The 20,324-nt window shown below is 50.7% G+C and overlaps 2 protein-coding genes across 10 annotated transcripts in view; one reads left to right on the forward strand and one right to left on the reverse strand.

Annotated features, from left to right (window-relative positions):
• Positions 1-1,525: 1,525 nt before the first annotated feature.
• On the reverse strand, positions 1,526-11,686 carry LOC119878124 (rhox homeobox family member 2-like). The gene is made up of 4 exons (XM_038588833.1): positions 10,838-11,686; positions 10,198-10,669; positions 8,126-8,171; positions 1,526-1,660 (listed from the first exon to the last, which is right to left on the reverse strand). The coding sequence occupies exons 1-4, from the start codon at positions 11,118-11,120 to the stop codon at positions 1,526-1,528; spliced, it is 936 nt and encodes a 311-aa protein (XP_038444761.1). The 5' UTR covers positions 11,121-11,686.
• LOC481034 (homeobox protein Wariai) overlaps positions 5,395-20,324 on the forward strand; it is a 34,913-nt gene continuing 19,983 nt past the window's right edge. For 3 of the 9 annotated variants that reach the window (XM_038588195.1, XM_038588197.1, XM_038588198.1), the window contains exons 1-3: positions 5,395-6,012; positions 13,382-13,459; positions 13,659-13,827. The gene's annotated coding sequence lies outside the window, so the exon portion shown is untranslated. Of the gene's footprint in view, positions 6,013-10,394; positions 10,613-13,251; positions 13,460-13,658; positions 13,828-19,164; positions 19,647-20,324 lie in introns of those variants that run through there. The other 6 variants (XM_038588196.1, XM_038588199.1, XM_038588200.1 and 3 more) reach the window with 6 other exon arrangements.

Below are 20,324 nucleotides of genomic sequence, written 5' to 3' on the forward strand. Positions count from 1 at the left end.
GGAGACCACCTGGGATCCCCATTGCCCAGTCGCGCTCTCCCCCGTGCATGGAGTCGGCTTCCTCTCTCTGGCCTGTGTCTCTGCCTCTCTCTCTCTGCCCCCACCCCCACCCCCCGTGTATTTAAATAGATAAAATATCTTAAATAATTTGAAGCAGAAAGGCTGCCGTCTCGATTCTGTGGGCTCCCTAAAACCGCAAATTCGGGCCCTAGGTGCCTCACTAACTGTGCCTAAGGGATGAAAGCGCCGCCCCCTTGCCGCCCCGTGCTCCTGCCAGGATGGGCAAGAAACTAAACCTACAAAATCTGTGGGACCGATTCATTTTTTTTCAAGATGCGGTAAAGGATTGCAGTAGGGACGCCTCCCTCCTCCTGGCTCACACCAAGTTTCCTCCCCAGGTTGGCCACCTCGTTGGGGTGCCACAGGCTCCACGACCCACCCCACGGCCCATCGTGTGCCCCCGACTGGACACCCAAGGCACAAACAACTGGAACTTGAGATCAGTTACTGTCGTAGAGAACCCAGGTTTCCTCTCGGGGGGGTCGCTATACCTTACGATATCTGTGGCGGCTTCCCCGTGCCAGGGTCTTTTCCTCCCCCTGTCTCAGGCGCCACGGAGCGTGCACAGGTCCCCGGTGCTCTCTCCTTCAAGGTCCACTCACGGGAGCTCTGGGCATTCATCGCCCTACCTGGGGGCATCGGTTGTGGGTAGCGTTTTACTTATTAAAATTTTTACTTAACCATTCTTCACACTCGCACATTTTAAATTAAAACCGGAATGAGCTCATCCTCAGCAAAAACGCCACGACTCATGGTTCCGTGGGGCCGGCGTCATGGGAGTGGGCTCTGGAGCAGTCCCGCCCGCAAAACCCATGCACTCCCGGCTCGTCAACCCCCCTTGTTTAGGCTGGCTAACAACCTGTGGACTTCTTATTATTCTTAATTTCCTCCACTTTAAATTAAAAAAACCCTGTTTTCCCCTTCTTTAAAAGGATAGCAGCGACAACTACCTCCCCCCACCTCACCTATGGTGGGCCGAACTCCAACCACCAGAGACGACCAAAATCCAACACATTCGCCGGTGTCCCGTAACCTTGCCGTCGCAACATGTCCTATTTTCAGTCCTTTGTGTTTTTTTTTTGTTTTTTTTTCATTAACGAGGGTGTCCGTGAGGAGCAGCGAGGTGATGGTCAGACCCACTGGCATAAGTGGCAATGAGGACAGCCGACGGCTATCCTGTGAACTAATCAGTCTGTCTTTGCCCTACTTACCTGTTCCCTTTTGGGGGGACTTTCCTTCTTTCTGTTTTTCTTCTGATTCACTGCTCTGACTCTGCCCTCCCACCCTGCATATTGCTCTTGCCCCCTGTTCTCAGCAGCAGGTGTAGCGGAGGAACCGCGCTCCGTCCCTGCTGCCGCTGTTCCACCTGGGATGTCTGTGCCCTCACAGCTGACCACCAGCTGTCCAAGTCACCCCTAGTCACCAGGCAGGTGTCACGCCGCTTGTGGGGGAAGCTCAGGGCCATTCAAAAGTCCTGCTGCGGGGAACAACGCCCACCTTCCACGTACAGAAAATCATCAATAGGGACGCGCTGGATCTTTCCACGACAGCTTTCCCTTAAGGATGGATGGCTAAAGGTTTCATCTTCCGAAACCTCTCCCTAGCTTGAAAAGACGGTATTGTGAGCGAGGCTTGGGCACGGAGGGCCCAGGAGCCCGTGGCTTGTCTGGCTGGGACAGAAGGGAGCCGAGGCGGCGGACGCGACCTGAGTATTTTAGACGTTGGGGGCAATGAATGTTTAGACTAACTAGGACCGGATTTAGTGAAATCCTTAAAATCGTTGCCCAGCCAACGGGCTGAGGGAGAAGAGGCACACCACTGTCGCTGTTGTCAGTTCTGCAGCCTGCAGCCCGGACGTACCCTGCTCCAGGCTCTCCTGGGCTCAGCACCCGGTCAGCTCACTCTGCTCGGGCTACAGTTCCAGCACCCTGGACAGGACCCCCGCTGCCCAGCAGGGCGGGGCTCCCTAGACCCCCTCAACTCAGCCGGGAGGGCCCCTTCCCACCCCTTATTCTTGTTTCTGTTTTTCGCTGAAGGATAATTGACCTACAATATTGTATTCATCTCGGGCGTACGACATACTGATTCCACGGTTCTCTACTCACAAGATGGCTCGCCGCCCTAAGTGGAGTCACCACCCTTCAAGGCCATACAAAAATGATGGCAGTGTTACTGACTATATTCCCTATGTCATACTCTTCATCCCCGGGACTGATTTATCTTTTTTTAACTGACCTTGGTACCTCCTAATCCGCCTCACTTGTTTGGCTTGTCCCCCCAACCCCACCCCTCCCCTCTGGCAACCTCGATTTTGTCCTCTGTATTTGAGCCGGTATCTGCTTTGTTTGTTCGTTTCTTTTGTTCTGATGATTCCACACGTATAAGTGCAATCACATGGTATTCCTGGGGTTCCTCGGTGGCAGTTGAGCGTCTGCCTTCGGCTCAGGTCACGATCTCAGGGTCCTGGAGTGGAGCCCTGTGTAGGGCTCCCTGCTTGCAGGGAACCTGCTTCTCCCTCTCCTCCCTGCTCATGCTCTCTCTCACTACTTATTGTTTCTCTCTAATAAATAAACAAAATCCTTTTTAAAAGATCATACGGTATTCTTAAGGCAAGAAGGTGACACTGACATTTTAGGAAGACCGTCAGCCACCGTGTGGGTGAGGAGTCACAAAATGGCTCCTCTCTGACACCTGCCAACTGTGAACCCTACAAATGAAACCTGTGCTTTGGAGGCCACTGTCCTCTCTGCATCCTACTTAACGGAATTTCTTTGTATTTCGTATTAGACATTCCCAATTTGCAAATGTCCCTTGAGACCAGGGGCCTCTACTCTTCTCCGTTGACTCATTTTCCCTCTGCCATCTTCCTGGTTGGCCTTCCTGCTGCATGAAAATGTAGTCTAACAACACCAGTGCTGTGGACCTCATCTTGGGGGATCCAAGTTCACCGGAGGCCAAATCTACATAAATGCAAAGTAGCCTACGTGACATAGTCACCGATACTAGTTCCATATTTCTAATACTGGATTCAGAAAACAACTCTCACTGCAGGTGGGGGACATCCGTCAAAATCGTCTTCGCACAGGGACCCCTGGGTGGCTCAGCGGTTGAACGTCTGTCTTTGGCTCAGGGCGTGATCCCGGGGTTCTGGGATCGAGTCCCGCATCGGGCTGCCTGTGAGGCGCCTGCTTCTCCCTCTGCCTGTGTCTCTGCCCCTCTCTCTCTCTCTCTCATGTTTAAAAAAAATCGTCTTCACACACTCTATGATCTCAGTTGTATGTGGAATCTAAAAATGAAAAACCCAACCACTTCATAGGAAATCAGATCAGATTTGTGACCACTAGAAGAGGTGGGTGCAGAAACTGCCTAAAAACTTGCAGTTTTAAGAGAAATAAGGACTAGGACTAGGAAGTAACATGATGACTATACTGAGCCCTGCCTTATGGGATATAGGACAGTTTAGAGATTCAATTTCAAGACTTCTAGTCACAAAGAACAAACTGTTTGCTTTCCTTTTTTCTCTTTTTCCTTTTTAAATCTCTCTCTCTAGGACATGATGGATGGTAACTAAACCTACCATGGTAATCATTTCACAATATACGTAAGGCAGATCATTATGCTGTACACCTCAAATGTATACAAGGCTGTATGTAACATGTCTTAATAAAACTGGGGAAAATTGGGCAGCCCCGGTGGCACAGCGGTTTAGTGCTACCCTCAGCCCGGGGTGTGATCCTGGAGACCTGGGATCGACTCCCACGTCGGGCTCCCTGCATGGAGCCTGCTTCTCCTTCTGCCTGTCTCTCTCTCTCTCTCCTCTCCTCTCCTCTCTCTCTCTCTCTGTCTGTGTGTGTGTGTCTGTCGTGAATAAATAAATAATCTTTAAAAAAAACTGGGGAAAACGTGTGCGAAAATTATGCTGTAGAATTTGCAAAGGGAGGAGGAAGGACATTAGGTGTTTTTCCTCATTTGTTTCTCATGGGTCCTTTGCCCTTCAGAACCCCGCTGAAAGAGCATTATGCAAGCCCATGGAGGGGAAAATCAACCCGCCCACGCTTTTTTTTTTTTAAAGATTTTATTTATTTACTAGTGAGAGACACACACAGAGAGAGAAGCAAAGACATAGGCAGAGGGAGAAGCAGGCTCCATGCAGGGAACCTGATTTGGGACTCGATCCCGTGACTCAGGATCACGCCCTGGGCCAAAGGCAGACGCTCAACCACTGAGTCCCCAGGCGTCCCCAACCCACCCACACTCAAGGGTGTCTGTCTTCTCTGAGCTTGCTTGGCCCGCTTGACAGAGCAGAGGGGCCTGGGCCTCCCCAGCCCTGGCCACGCCTGCTTCGCCGCAGCCCAGCCCCTGCTCTCTGGGGCCTGCTTTGCTGGGCTGCCTGGGTGGCCTCCCCGTGTCCACTTCTGCAGCCCCTTTCCTTCACAGAAGTAGACCCTGTGCGTGCGGCAGAGCTAACAAGCCCACCCTGAGTTTTCTTTTCCATTCTTTCCCTCTTATTTCTCTTTTTCCCCCCCAAATTATCCTTTGATTCCACTTAGGCTTTCTGTGGTTTCAATCACCCCTTGATCCATCGAGCCACAAGTGAGCCGTCCCTGACTGAGCCAAGGACAAAGTCTTTCCAATTGCCCCCGGCAGAACCCAGCCTGAGCTAAGAGCCAGTCCCCACTAGTGACCAATTCCACACAATCTCTTCCTAAAAGGACAAAGGACGATAAAAATCACAGGTGTCAGACATTCCCAAACGGAATCTTCACCAGTGCATTTGGTAGTTTCAGAAATTGGAACGTGAGTCACATCCCCGAGGCACAGGTCACGCCTTATGCTTCCACCTGTGTTAGGATGGCTTCCACCTGGTTAGATTGGCCTCCACCTTTGTTAGGTTGGTGGAACCCTGTTTGAACTTGTTGTTTCCGTTTCTTTTGTCTTCTAGACAGATTTCAAAGGTTGCACCCGGGGCATCTCCACCATAATGCACAACCTACTGTCTAGCAGTGTTTTCAGGCTGACGCATCCAGGAGTTCCAGAAAATGAAAAAGTAGCCCTGCCACTCTCCACACCTCTTTACCAAACCCTTCAAAGCAATAGCTCTAAAACTAAGTAAATGAAATTTAAAAGCTTTTAAATGCAATCTTTTTTTTTTTTTTTTTTTGAAGTAAAAGTGAAATTCCTGGGCAGCCCCCGGTGGTTCAGTGGTTTAGCGCCGCCTTCGGCCCGGGGCGTGACCCTGGAGACCCAGGATCGAGTCCCACGTCAGGCTCCCTGCATGAGCCTGCTTCTCCCTCTCTGCCTGTGTGGTCTATGCCTCGCTCTCTCTGTCTGTCAGGAATAAACAAATAAAATCTCTTTTAAAAAAAGTGAAATTCCCTTCACCTGAATCCTAGAGCAAGAAATCATACCTATAAAACCACCACCACCACCACCACAACAACCAAATACAGCAGGAGTTCCGGGCACTTGCACAAAAAGCCTAAAAGCAGTAATAGTAAAAATAAATACATTTCTGAACTTTTAAAATAAAATGAAAAAAATAAAAATAAGATTAAAACTAAATTACAGTAATTTTATAATTGAAAGATAAAATTGCTTTCGTGTGAATCCTACAACAAAAACATCATGTATTAAAAGTGAACACCAAGAGCAGGAGGCCTAGGCAGTTGTACTTTATGCTACACCCTCCCCATAAGTCTCAGCTTAACTGGACGTAAGGTTCTTGCTTCTCTGCTGTGTCATAGGTGTGACATCTTCCCCGAAGCCAATGCCCAAATATTTGTCAATTCACTCCTTTTGCAAACAGCTTATGCTTGTTTTCTGTAGATTAGTCTAATTAAACTCCTTGGTGCATTAATGTGAACGATTTCTACTTCAGACTCCATCTGGATGTGTCCCGACAATGAAGTGTCGCCTAAGTGATAACCCGTTCAGAAGATGCGCTCTGTGTGAGTATGTGTGCTTTGGGCATTGATTTTCTTTATAGTTCTATAAAATACATATGTTTAAGTATATAGTATTTAAAATGTGCTCTGTCTAAATATATTATGTATAGGGACACCTGGTGGCTCAGTGGTTGAGCCTGTGTGCCTTCCGCTCAGGGCGTGACCCCCGGACTCCCGGGATCGAGTCCCGCATCCGGCTCCCTGCGAGGAGCCTGCTTCTCTCTCTGCCTGCGTCTCTGCCTTCTTCGTGAATAAATAAAAATCTTTTAAAATATATATATATAGTTTACATATATATGTATATGTAAAATTATGTACAATATCTACTGGTGTCTCCAAGTTAAATGTAAGTAATTTATACGTAAATAATATATGAACTCCATAAATATACCATCATATTATACTGATCAAATAATACGCGATGACTATATTCTAGAGAACCATTAATACCACATAATGATCTTACGATATCAACATATGATGTGCTAATGAATAACATCAATTCATAGTACGTGACCATTGATTCGTATTTTTGTTTTAAGGTTTTATTTATTCATTCATTCATGAGAGACACAGAGAGAGGCAGAGATGTAGGCAGAGGGAGAAGCAGGCTCCATGCAGGGAGCCCGATGTGGGACGCGATCCGGGACTCCAGGATCGTGCCCTGGCCAAAGCAGCGCCAAACCGCCGAGCCACCCAGGGATCCCCATTGATCTGTATGTTGATCCGTAATTAATACAGTAAGGAACACGCTATGGGGCTATATTATTATACAGGGATTATATGGCAATTCTATGTACAGATGACTATCAATATGGGTGATAATTATATTGAATTGTATATGACCTCTATAAATGTATTTTATGTTGGCTATAGCAATGATGTCCTACGGATATCTATGGTGTTTATCTGCTATAGGAGATACTCAGGAACTCCAATAAAAAATATACGGGAACAAATAAAAGGAGATACGTAGGAAAAGAAAAGAATATGCTTTTGATATCCTGCATATTTTTACATGTACACTGAACTAATCAAATACATATTTCTGGGGGATCCCTGGGTGGCTCAGCGGTTTGGCGCCTGCCTTTGGCCCAGGGCAGCGATCCTGGAGTCCCGGGATCGAGTCCCGGGCGGGCTCCCGGCATGGAGCCTGCTTTCTCCTTCCTCCTGTGTCTCGGCCTCTCCTCTCTCGCCTCTCTCCTCTCTCCTCCTGTGTAGTGTGGGTCGGTCAGAAATAAATAGAATAGATAATAGTAAATAAATAAATAATAAATAAATAAATCTTTAAAAATACATATTCTGTATTAGATAAATATATAGGCATATGTTCTACAAATTAAATGTATTTTATGTATTCTATAATTTATGTTACTACATTCCATATATTTCTACAGTACATATTTATAATATATAAAGTATATGTTAGTATAGATCTATATTGCGTACAAAAACAGCACATATACTGTATATGATCTATACTTGTGATTATCTTTCTATTTCCATTTTTTTAGTTAGTTAATTTTTAAAGATGCTCTTTATTTATTCGTGAGAGACGCACAGAGAGAGAGGCAGAGACACAGGCACAGGGAGAAGCAGGCTCCATTCCGGGAGCCCCATGTGGGACTCGATCCGAGGACTCTGGGATCACACGCCCTGAGCCAAAGGCAGACGCTCAACCGCTGAGCCACCCAGGCGTCCCTATTTATACTACCTTTAAAAATCTATATAAATATGTGTATTATTCGGTCGAATTCGTGACATCTAAAAGTATACTAGGTACAGTTATACAAACGTATAGTGTAGATTTGTATATAGGCGATCCCCTACTATACTAATTTTTTCATTCCTTTTAGGAAATGACATTCCCTCTGGAAATGGGCAATTTCCAAACCTGGGCTTTAGGTATCCCATGTCCCCGTACCCCGCCCCGCCATTCCCCACACCCCCCCCTCCTGCCCCAGACCCAAAAGTTCAACAACACTCCGTTCCCAAATCTAGAAAAGGCAACAAAACAACCCAGGAAGGTGAGAAGCTCTCTCTAGGACAACGGTGCCCAAGTCCCTGATGCCAGTTTTAGAATGCCTCCCAGCCACTTTGTTTTTTTGAGGTTTACTGACCTGCACTCTGGCTTCAGACACATCCATGAATCTTGCAAGCTCCTGGCTGAGGGGAGAAAATCACAAGTATTCAGTATGTGGAGTTTGGGGTGAATTAAATAAAATACAGTGTATTTTGTTCCTCTCTTTAAAAAGTTTTTTTTTTTGGGGGGGAGGGGGGAATGTCAGTGGCATTTTTCTGAACCAGTCTCTACACTGGAAAAAGTCAAACACCATTTCAGGATTTACAGCGAGATTCAGTTGACAGAGAATTTCAGGAAAGCCAAGTGTGCGCGGGTAAAGGAGGCACAGTCCCCAAGAACACAACGACCTCTGATGCAGTGTCTTTAGTGTTACCAACTTGAAATGAAGAAAAATGCCTGAGGAACTACCTCTATGGACGTTCAGTCGTTGCTCTTACCCATTTTATGGGATTAAACTAGAGCCCGAAAACAAGGTGCGGCCCATCCATCTCTCTCTCTCTCTGTCTCCCTCTCTCAGCGATGATCAAGTTGGAGTACATTGCTGCTGGGTGCTAAGGGATGGCACAAACTGCTGTTCATTCTTTGGTTGTGTTTAAAGTGTGGGTATCACTAAATTCCCCCCCCCTCCTCTGTCCCCGAGCACGGCAGCAGAAACCATACCCCCCCCCCCCCACAACACACACACACACACACACACACTGTTCTGTAATGGCTAGCTTGAGGCTTCCTTTTCTGGGGCAGTTTTCTGCCAAGCAAAATTTAAATTTAATTTCTATTCAGATTTAACTTTTATTTTTTTCAAAGATTTTACGTATTTATTTGAGAGACAGTGAGAGAGAGAGAGAGCAAGTGCACAGGAGCAGGGGCAGAAGAGAGGGAGAAGCGGACTCCCTGCCGAGCAGGGAGCCAGCCCCACTTGGGGTCCAATCCCAGGACTCTGGGATCCTGACCTCAGATGAAGAAGGCAGAAGCCTAACCCATCGAGCCACCCAGGCGCCCTCAGATTTATTTTCAAAGAATCTCTACAGCCGGTGTGGAACTCCAACTTCCCACCCCAAATCAAGAGTCACATTCTCTACTGCCTGAGCCAGCCAGGCGCCCCCTTTTTCTTTTCTTTTCTTTCTTTCTTTTTTTTTTTTTAATTTTAAGATTTTCAAAGACCTTGAGCAAAATTTCAGGGCATGCAGAATATTCACTCATCCAGTTTTTCAGCTGCAGTATTTAAAAATGTACAACGCGGGCAGCCCGGGTGTGTCAGCGGTTTAGCGCCTGCCTTCAGCCCAGGCTGTGATCCTGGAGACCGAGGATAGAGTCCCACGTCAGGCTTCCTGCGTGGAGCCTGCTTCTCCCTCAGCCTCTCTCTTTGTGTCTCTCAGGAATAAATAAAAAAAAATCTTTTTAAAATAGGACATAGCTACTTAAAAAAAATGTACAAGTTGGTGCAGGGGCCCTACGGTGAGCGTAGAGATTCCTTCAACCCAATAAGATTTTAGAAATCAGCGCAGAAATACTTGAGGACGAGAGGACTGATCAGGATTTCATTCATTCATTCATTCATTCATTCATTCATTCATTCATTCATTCGACACACACACACACACACACACACACACACACACAGAGAGGGAGGCAGAGACACAGGCAGAGAGAGAAGCAGGCTCCATGCAGGGAGCCCACGTGGGGCTCCATGCCGGGTCTCCAGGATCACGCCCTGGGCGGAAGGCGGCGCCAAACCTCTGAGCCACCCGGGCTGCCCTGCCGCGATCAGGATTTTAAACCACCTTAGTAGGTAGGACCCTAAGCCGGTTGCGCCCTCCGCCCCCCTCGCCTCTCGCCCACGGTGTTCGGCGGGACTTGTTTATGTCACCAGCTGGTGGACGCGCTGGCCCGAGCACATGGGCTTAACTTCCGCCGTCGCCGCCCTGGCCCCGCCCCCGGAGCGCTGGGCTCCCGACAACCGCCCGAGGCCGAGCCCGGAGCCCCAGTGCCCAGCCGGCCCCCCGCCGCCTCGAGGCCGGTAGCTTAGACTTCAGCCTCGAGGAGAGAGACGGGTGATAACCGGCCCCGGGCCCTCCCGCTCCCCGGCGCCCCGCGGGGCAGCCGGCTTACCGCGTAGGCGCGCTGGGGTACTGGGTGCGCTGGAACACGCTCTCCAGCTCATGCAGCTGCACGCGGCTGAACACGATGCGCTGGCCCGCCTGCTGCCCGTTGCCCGGCAGGGGACACGCGACGGTGGCCTGGGGCGGCCGCCCTGGCGCTGGGCCCTGGTCGCCGTGCCCCTGGGGGGTCCCGTCGCCCGCCGGCAGTGGAAATCCCGCGGCCTCGTCACCCATTGCCTCCTCGCCGTCGCGCTGGCCTTCACCGTCACGGTCGCGCTGGCCCTGACCGTCGTCACCGTCGCGCTGGCCCTGACCGTCACCGTCGCGCTGGCCCTGACCGTCACCCTCGCCGTCACCGTCACCGTCACCGTCACCCTCGCCGTCAGCTGCCTCCATGACCTGGTCTGCTCCCCCGCCGTGGTCAGGTGTGAACTCGGCCGCCGCTCCCTCGTGGGTCAGCGACATGGCCACAGGCTGGGTTTCTGCAAAGGAGGAAAGCCACACGGAGAGATCAGGGCATCGGAGCCTAGGCTGTGGGAGGCGGGAGGCAAGGGGCAGCAGCATCTGCGGGGCGTCGGGCCTGCTCCCCTCGCCCAGGGAACCTTCGTTTCTGGGGCTTGATGGAGGCACGTGTCCCAACCGGCACCGACCCTGCGGCTCTTCCCCGCCCTCGTCGACTCCCGGGCCGAGGAAGCCCATGACTTCGTCCCTGCGTCGGCTCAGAGGCTCCATAGCCCTCGCGCTGTTCCCTGCAGATCCCGCGCGGGGTCCTCCTGGATCCGTGGGTCGGGCGCAGAGAGGTGCCGCGCCGCCAGGCTCCCACGGAGCGGTCCTCGCGCTGTCAGGTTCCCCCCGCTTCTGAGCAGACGGCCTCTCTCTATCTATATACACCCCCTCCGGAGCGGGGCGGGGTGGGCTCGCCGAGGTGCGCATGCGGCTGGGCTTGGTACCCCCCGGGCGGTGCACTTGCAGGGAGAGCTCCGGTGGGGAGCACTTTCTTTGCCCAGTGCATCCGTCGGTCAATGCCTAGCGAGACAGGTTGAGTCTTCTTCAAGTCCCAGCTAGGCTCATGCGCCCCAAATCTGGGGAGGCTGAGAGGCAGACCTCCCCCTAGCTCTGGAGCCCTTGCAGAAGAAGTGTTGGGAGAATGTCTCTTGGGCCGGCCCTGCGTATCCAGCGGCGGCGACTAGGCAGGGAATAGGCATCCGACGAATGTCACGGGCTCCGAGGTGCCACTTGGAGGTTTTTCTGTGAGGCGCCTCAAGTCAGAGCCCGCCAGACTCCCCCTTCCCCCCCCGCCTCCCCGCCAGACTCCCGGGTACCCGAGAACAGAAGCTTGGGCTCGGCTCTTCTGAGCGTGCCTGGTGCTCAGACGCGCACTATGCACAGAAAACCGAGCTTGCGCCTTGAGAATGTCCGGCGCCTCTAGAATTTGAGTAATTTGAGCCCGTCTCGGTACAGGGCTCCGAACCCGCACAGCGCTCAGGGCGTTCCTGGTCTGCTGGAACTGTACGAGCTCCGGCTTGGTGGCGTTTTTTCCCAGGCCCTTGGCTCAAACCTTTGTTTCTCTCATTGCAACCATGGATCCTGAATCCCGTTTGGGCTCAGCGTCTATGCCTCTGCCCAGATGCTCTAGACAAGCATGCATGTATGCCCCTTAGGGTGGGACCCTTGGGATCTGGGTGATGACCCACCCACTTTCTTGCCACCGTTTCTCCCCCACCCCTTTCCCTCCTCCCCTTAGTTTTTCTTCGTGTGTGTGTGTGTGTGTGTGTGTTTCAAAGATGTTATTTATATATTCATGAGAGACACAGAGAGAGAGGAGGCAGAGACACAGGCAGAGGGAGAAGCAGGCTCCGTGCAGGGAGCCCGACGTGGGACTCGATCCCGGGACCCCAGGATCGCGCCCCGGGACCGACGACGGCGGCCCTAAACCGCTGAGCCACCGGGGCTGCCCCCAGAGCTGTTTTACAGATGCCCCAGCACTTTTGTTAGTATCCTGAATTTTGAACATAGATTCCAACAACGGGTCCTGTGCCGGACAACGGACTTGACTTACCCTACGTTTACCGCACAGCCTCACTCCTCCAACTCCATTTGAAATCAGAAGCTGGGCAGCCCGGGTAGCTCGGCGGTTTAGCGCCGCCTTCGGCCCAGGGCCTGATCCTGGAGACCTGGGATCCAGTCCCACGTCGCGCTCCCTGCATGGAGTCGGCTTCTCTCTCTGCCTGTGTCTCTGCCTCTCTCTCTGCCCCCACCCCCACCCCCGTGTATTTAAATAGATAAAAGATCTTTAAATAAATTGAAATCAGAAGCTGCCTCATTTCTGTGGGCTCCTAAAACGCATCTCGGGCCCTAGGTGCCTCACTAACTGTGCCTAAGGGGATGGAAGCGCGCCCCTTGCCCCGTGCTCCTGCAGGAGGGGCAAGAAACTAACTACAAAAGGTCTGTGGACCGATTCATTTTCAAAGAGGCGGTAAGGGATGGCAGTAGGACTGCCTCCTCCTGGCTCACACCCAATGTTTCCTCCCCAGGTTGGCCCCTCGTTGGGTGCCACAGGCGCCCACCCCACCCCACGCCCTCTTGGCCCGACTGGACCCAAGGCACAACTGTGGACTTGAGATCAGTTACTGCGTGAGAGACCTACAAGGGTTTTCCTCCTCTTGGTGTTCGACTACCTACGATATCTGTGGCGGCTTCCGTGGCAGGTTCTTTCCTGTCTCAGGGCGCCACGGAGCGTTCACTCCCGGGTGCTCTCCTTCAGTCACTCACGGGAGCCTGGCCATGCATCGCCCTACCTGGGCATCGGTTGTGGGTAGCGTTTACTTATTAAAATGTTTACTTAACCTTCTTCACACGTCGCACATTTTAAAACCGGAATGGAGCATCATCCTCAGCAAAAACAGCCACGACTCATGGTTCCGTGGGCCGGCGTCATGGGAGGGGGCTCTGGAGCCAGTCGGCCGCAACCTGCACCCCGGCTCGCTCACCCCTTGTTAGCTGGCTAACCTGTGGAGCTGCTTATTCTCACTTTACCCTGGTTTCCCCTTCTGTAAAAGGATAGCAGCGACAACTACCTCACCAGGGTGTGGCCGAACTCACCGAGACGACAAAAATCACACATTCCCGGTGGCCGTACCTTGCCCGTCGCACATGTCCGATTTCAGTCCATTTGTGTTTTTTTCATTAACGAGGGTCCGTGAGAGCAGCGAGGTGATGGTCACCCACTGGCAGATGGCAATGAGGACAGCACGCTATCCTGTGACTATCAGGTCTGTCTTTGCCCTACCTGTCTTTGGGGGGGACTTTCTGTTTTTCTGATTTTTTTGAAGTCCTCTCCACACCCAGTGTGGGGCTGGGGGCCGGTGACTGCAAGACCAAGAGTCGCCCGCTCCACCCGCTGAGCCACCCGGTCTCATTGTACCCCCGTAGGCTTCAGTCCATAAACCTCTTTGGCTGCTGTGTTTACAGGGCCCTCTGCCAGGCAGCGTGGGGAGCGTCTCTGGTCCAGACTCCGCCGCCGCCGCCGCCGTGCATCCTGCCCCTCCCAGGCTGGGGAGAGACATCAGCCCACCTGAGGGAAAGAAGCAGAGACTGATGGGAGTCCCACCACCTCTAACTGGCTCTGTCTGTGTCCCAGGTAAATAAATCAGCTGACATCTCTATGCGGCGTCCCATGCCGCCCCTCTGTAGCATGGGGCTCCTCGTGCTGGCCCCTGCTCTCCTGAGCTGTGCCATTTCCATTGATTGACACAGGGCCCACGGGGAGGGCTCAGACACCTGGAGCTGACGCTGGAGCTAAGAAGGGGTCAGGACCACGTGGGGTCAGGCTGCACCTGGGCCCTCACCGGGATCGGAGGTGCCGGCCCGGGAGCCTCGCCCCTGCTCCTGAGCGGCTATGACCTCCTGTGAGTGCTCACTGTGCCCCAGGGCCTGGCTCTCAATCCTACTACTGCCCCGAGGAGGGAAGGGGGTTTGGGTGGCTGGGGGCGGTGGAGGCCTCACTTTTTTTTCTTAACCAAGGCAGTGAAGGCCTAGAGAGTGTCCGTGACTTTGACAAGGTGCAGAGCTTGGTGGAGGTGGGGCAGGATACAAACCTCTGAAGAGACTGTTCCTCGCAGCCACGGGTAGAAGCACATTGGGCTTTTGGGGAGCAGTGGGGGTTTCCCTTACACCTCAGAGGGAGTCCAAGTTCCGCAAATGCTAAGCAGGCCGTGCATGGAACCTCAGTGCAAGGGGGTAGTAGGAGCAGCCCCAGGAGGGAAGAAGCATACAGCTCATCTCAGGGGGACCCAGACACAGCCAGGGTGGCTCTGGAGTGTGACCTGGAGAGGAAGCTAGAGAGGTGTCTGCAGAGAACTCTGTAATACTGAGGGGCACGTAGAGTTTACATGTTAGGTGGGTGGGGGGTGAATTCAAGGAGGGCGTTGGAACGTGTGTGTGTCTGGGATGATGGTTAACGTGAGAGAGTTTGGGGCCAGGGGGAGCCCTGGCGGAAGCAGTGTTTTAGGATGAGTTTCTAGGAGGCGATTCTCTCAGCTGGTTCTTGGTTCAGTTCCTTGCGGTTAGTGGGGGGGGGGGGGGGTGGGCACCCAGGTCCAGAGCCAGAGTCCCTGCTCGGAGGCCACCGCTGTCCACCAGGTACATCGGAGGTCCCCTTGAGTTGGAATGTAAAATTCTGTGTGTGTAGTGGCATCTGTCTAAGTCACGTGTGCACTTGCATGGGCTCGAGTGGAGACGGTGCCCCTCACCACCCGCTCCCACCTCAAGAAATCTTCTAGGGAAGACCAGGGAATTGAGGAAAGTAAGCAGGCCCTGGACTTGGAGCGCTTGCATCTGGTTTCAGGGCACAGTTTCACTCCTTCCGCTTTCCTGCTATCCGCTCACTATGTGACACTGGCAGGCCTGACTGTCTCTCGCCGCCTCTTCCCCAACCGAAAATAGGGCAACTATTCCTGTTACTACCAGGGTTCACTAAAATAATGGTAATCACCTCACAGAATTCTTATGAAGTACGGAAAGATGGTTTCCCTTTCTCTCTCCTTTCTTCTCTCTTTTCTCTCTCCCCCCTCCCCTTCCTCCCTCCTTTCTTCCTTCCTCCATCATCTACTCCTGTCTTCTCCGTCCCTCCCTCCATTCTTTCCTTTCATCTTCCTCTCCTCTGCCCATACTTCTCTTCTGGCTGTGATCATTTAAAAGAAACTCAAGGGCGGGGCACCTGGCTGCCTCAGGCAGTGGAGCATGGGACTCTCGATCTCCAGGTGGTGTGTTTGAGGCCCCTGTTGGCTGTCGAGATTACTTAACAAACAAAAGCAAAAACCAAACAAACAAACAAAAACAACCTTTTAAGAAATGAGTGAAACTCAAGACAGTATGTCTTTTCATCTCTACACTTTTATAGTATGGAGTTTCCAAAAAACTTAGACACTTCACCTCCATAGCCACAGCGCAATCCGAGCCTCGAAATAGCAGCAACAATCTGTTGGAGGGATGCCTGGGTGGCTCAGCGGTTGAGCGTCTGCCTTTGGCCCAGGGCGTGATCCCGGGGTTCCGGGTTCGAGTCCCGCGTCGGGCTTTCTGCATGGAGCCTGCCTCTCCCTCTGTCTGTGTCTCTGCCTCTCTCTCTCTCTCTCTCTCTCTCTCTCTCTCTCCTGTGTCTCTCACGAATATATAAATAAAATCTTTAAAAACAACAACAATCTGTTGGAATCATGGCCCAGTTGCCTACATTTAGAGTTTTCTGATTGCCTAAAAAGTAACTTTTTACAGGTGGTATTTTTAGAATTTAAGAGGCACCTGGGTGGCTCAGTCGGATAAGCGTCTGCCTTTGGCTCAAGTCATGATCTTGGGGTCCTATGGGACCAGTGGAGCTCCCCGCTCAGCAGGGAGCCTGCGTCTACCTCTCCCTCTGCAGCTCCCCCTGCTTATGCTTTCTCTCTCTCTCTCTCCTCTCCTCTCCTCCCCTTTCTGTCTCTCTGTCAAATAAATAAACTCTTTTTAAACATTTCTAGAACTGAAGATTTATTGTGTCTGCAGTGATAAAATATGGAAGTCTTGGGAGGCATCTGCGTGTAGAATTCTAGCCTTCAGGGGGTGAGGGTGAAATCAGAGATAGCTCCAATTTAACTATTACTGCTGATGATTGCAAGTGGCAATAAAGCACTGCAGATTTTGTGTTCTCTGCCCTATCTCAGGGCACCGTGGACCCTTCAGGTTTGTTCCAGGGAGCTGTATCATTTGGCTGCTGAATCCCAGTCTGCAGGAGCCTGGTACTGCAGGTTCCTCTGCTATACTGAAGTGTTAAGAGTAAAATTCCATGGATTTTTTTCTTTAAATTATGTCTGTTACATTAGTGCATTATGACAAAATGACCACGGTTAGTGGCTCCATGTGGTGAATATATATATATATATATATATATATATATATATATATATATACACACATACTTAAATATGTGTATGTATGTATGTATCTATCTATCTATATATATAATGGAATATCATTTGGGCTTTAAAAATTAGGAAATGTCATTTATAAAAACTTGAATGAACCTGGAGGAAGTTATTTTGAATTATTAAATAAGCCAGACACAGAAAGACAACCTGCATGATCCCATTTATATATGAAATCTAAAAAAATCCAACTCCTGGGGACCCCTGGGTGGCTCAGTGGTTGGGCGCCTGCCTTCAGCTCCGGGAGCGATCCTGGGGTCCCAGGATCGAGTCCCACGTCGGGCTCCCTGCATGGAGCCTGCTTTTCACTCTGCCTGTGTCTCTGCCTCTCTCTCTCTCTCTCTCTCTCTCTGTCATTCATGAATAAGGAAATAAAATCTTTAAAGAAAAATAAATAAAAGAATTCAACTCCTAGAAGCAGAGTGCAGAATGGTGGTTTTAGGAGTTAGGGTTTAGGGAAAACGTGGAGATGTTGGACCAAGGGTATCAAATTTCAATTATGCAACATTATTACGTTCTGGAGATTGAATGTACAGCATGGTGATTTCGTTAAAAACATGGTCTTGATACTTGAGATTCACTAAGAGAGTGGATCTTAAGTGTTGTTACCAGAAATAAAAGGCAACCAGGGAGGTGATAGGTATGTTAATTCCCTTGATTTTGGCAATCTTTTCACGATGTATACATACATCAAAATATCAAGTTGTAACTTTAAATATTTGAAATTTTAATTTGTCTTTTATACCTCAATAAAGCTGAAAAAAATTTTTCTTCTTTTTTTAAAGATTTTATTTATTTATTCATGACAGACACAGAGAGAGAGAGAGGCAGAGACACATGCAGAGGGAGAAGCAGGCTCCATGCAGGGAGCCCGACGTGGGACTCAATCCCGGAACTCCAGGATCACACCCTGGGCTGAAGGCAGGTGCTAAACCGCTGAGCCACCCAGGGATCCCCGGAAAAAACTTAAAATAGACACAAATAGAGGAGAGGGGAGAAGCTGATTAATAACACCAGGTGAGGGAAGACATTTAAAAGAACATCGAGGGCGCCTGAGTGGCTCAGTGGTTGAGCTTCTTGGGATCCAGTCCGCCTTGGCCTCCACCACCACCACCACCACCCCTCCCCAGTCTGCTTTTCCCTCTGCCTCTGTCTCTGCCTCTGTGTGTGTGTGTGTGTGTGTGTGTCTCTCATGAATAAAATCGTTTTAAACATAAAAGAATACCTACAGCAATAATAATAGGAAAAACAGCTAACCATCCTTAGAGGAATATAGCTAAGTTTATAGAGCGCTTAGGAAGGTCTTTTGTTCTACTCTGCTGCTTTAACTCTCCACCCTCCCCAACTCACAACAAAGAATTCGCATTCATAAATGGTGTTATTATCTCAAGCCAGAGATGTTTGTTCATCATCCCATAAGCAGTGGTCGAGTGCCTCCTTAGTGCCAGGCACTTTGAGTTCTGTGATGAATAAAACAGAGCTCCTAGAGTACACGTGTCATGATGGGCAACTGAATCATGTATAGAATTGTTGAATCACTATATCCTACATTTGAAACTAATAGAACATTGTATGTTAACTATACTGGAATTAAAATAAAAGAACTTTAAAAAAATAGGACTCCTTACTTCCATGAGCTTTAATCTAGTGGCAAAAAATAATTATATATATAATTATATATATATGTGTATATCTATATATATATACACACACACACACACACTCTGGAAAGATAACATAGAACAAGTAAATTCCTAATGTGGAGGGGATCTGGCTGCAGCATCTGTCACCCCACTGATCACCAGGGTTGATTCGTCTGATCTGGCTGGAAAAAAGAAGAAAGGAAAGAAAGAAAGAAAAAAAGAAAGAAAGAAAAGAAAGGAAAGAAAGAGAGAGAAAAGAAAGAAAGAGAAAGAAAGAAAAGAAAAAGAAAGAAGAAAGAAAGAAAGAAAGAAAGAAAGAAAGAAAGAAAGAAAGAAGAAAGAAAGAAAGAAAGAAAGAAAGAAAGAAAGAAAGAAAGAAAGAAAGAGGAAATTAAAATTAAAATTAAAATGAGTAAATTCTAGTAGGTGGGAGCTCCCTGGCCGCGTCTGCTCCAATTCGGGAGGTGGCAGGTCCCTTACGAAGGGACTTGAGTAAGAGTGAGGATCTAAGGATCTAGGGATTTATAAGGGCTTGTCCTAGATGGATTGAAGACGAGGAGGAAACCGAGTGCAAGGCAGGCAGAAAACGCCCAAATAGGATCAGTCCAGAGCGGGATGAATGGTGAAGGGGCCTCTGAAGGCAGGCGGGCTCTTGGGGGCCACGATGCCTGCCCTCTCTCCTCGCCCGGGAGGCCAGGCCCCGCCGTCGCCCCCAACTCGCAGGCGCGCGCGGGCTCCGCGGCGGGGGCCGAGGCGAGGGCGTGCCCCGCGGTGCGCAGGGCGGGCCCTGGAGAGCGAGGCCGCGGACGGATCGGCAGGACCGGTGTGGGGAGCCTGGGGCGAGGCCGCCCCCCCGACGGCTCAGCTGAGCGGGGGACAGCAGCGGGCCCGCGGGGAGCGGGCGGGCCGGCTGCGCTCCGCGCTCTTGGAGCAAATGCGACGCTGCCGCTCGGAGTCCCGAGTCCGGAGTCCGAAGCCTCGGGCTCGGGGCGGTGAAAAGCGGCCACTGGAGCCGCTGTTGCCGCGAGCGGTGCCCTGGCTTCCGGGCTTCGATGCCACCCAGATGGATCTGCCCCCCGCAGAGACTTGGGACCAGCGCCGCAAAGTCCACGGGCCCTTAGCGCGGGCTCCTGCCCCGACGGGAGCCGCTGTGTGCATCCGCGCAAATGCGCCACGGAGCCAACGAGATCCCCGCATCCTTCCGGATGCTCAGGAGCCTCTTGGAGTCTACGCTGAACAGGACACCGCGTCTTTTCTCAGCCAGCTGCCCGAAATGACGGAAGGGAAGGGCGATGGGCCACAGGACACTTCACAGAGAGCCAGTTGGACAGGACAGTCAATTCATCAGCTTTTGCATTAAGGTGTGCGCGTGCGTGTATCACGTGTTCCATAATATAGGGTGCGTGCTCCGTCGTGTATAGATGCGTTTGTGTGTGTATATATATATGTATATACGCATGTAATATGCGAATGGCTCAAGTTGAAGTCCAAGTTTTTTCCAAAGGTTGTTTATTATTATTATTATTATTATTATTATTATTATTATTATTATTTAATGAGCGACACACACACAGAGGCAGAGACACAGGCAGAGGAGGAGCAGGCTCCGTGCAGGGAGCCCCACATGGGACTCCATCCCAGGTGTCCGGGATCACGCCCCGGGCTGCAGGCGGCGCTAAACCGCTGAGCCACCGGGGCTGCCCGCAAGTTTCTTAATCTCTCCTGAATTCAAAGAAAACTCTCTCTCGGGGCGCCTGGGTGGCTCAGTGGTTGAGCATCTGCCTGTGGCTCGGGACATGATCCCCAGTTCTGGGGATCGAGTTCGCATCGGGTTCCCTGCGGGGTGCCTGCTTCTCCCTCTGCCTGTGTCTCTGCCTCTCTCTGTGTGTGTCTCTCATGAATGAATGAATGAATAAATAAATAAAATCTTAAAAAAAAGAAAAAAGAAAAATCTGAATGGAATGGGGAAAAATTACCAAGTATTGAAAATATTTTCTATGGAAATGGCACTATGTTTATATTACAGTTGCATTATTTAG

This window comes from Canis lupus, chromosome X (assembly GCF_011100685.1).
Source record: "Canis lupus familiaris isolate Mischka breed German Shepherd chromosome X, alternate assembly UU_Cfam_GSD_1.0, whole genome shotgun sequence".
Taxonomy (NCBI): Eukaryota; Metazoa; Chordata; class Mammalia; order Carnivora; family Canidae; genus Canis; species Canis lupus.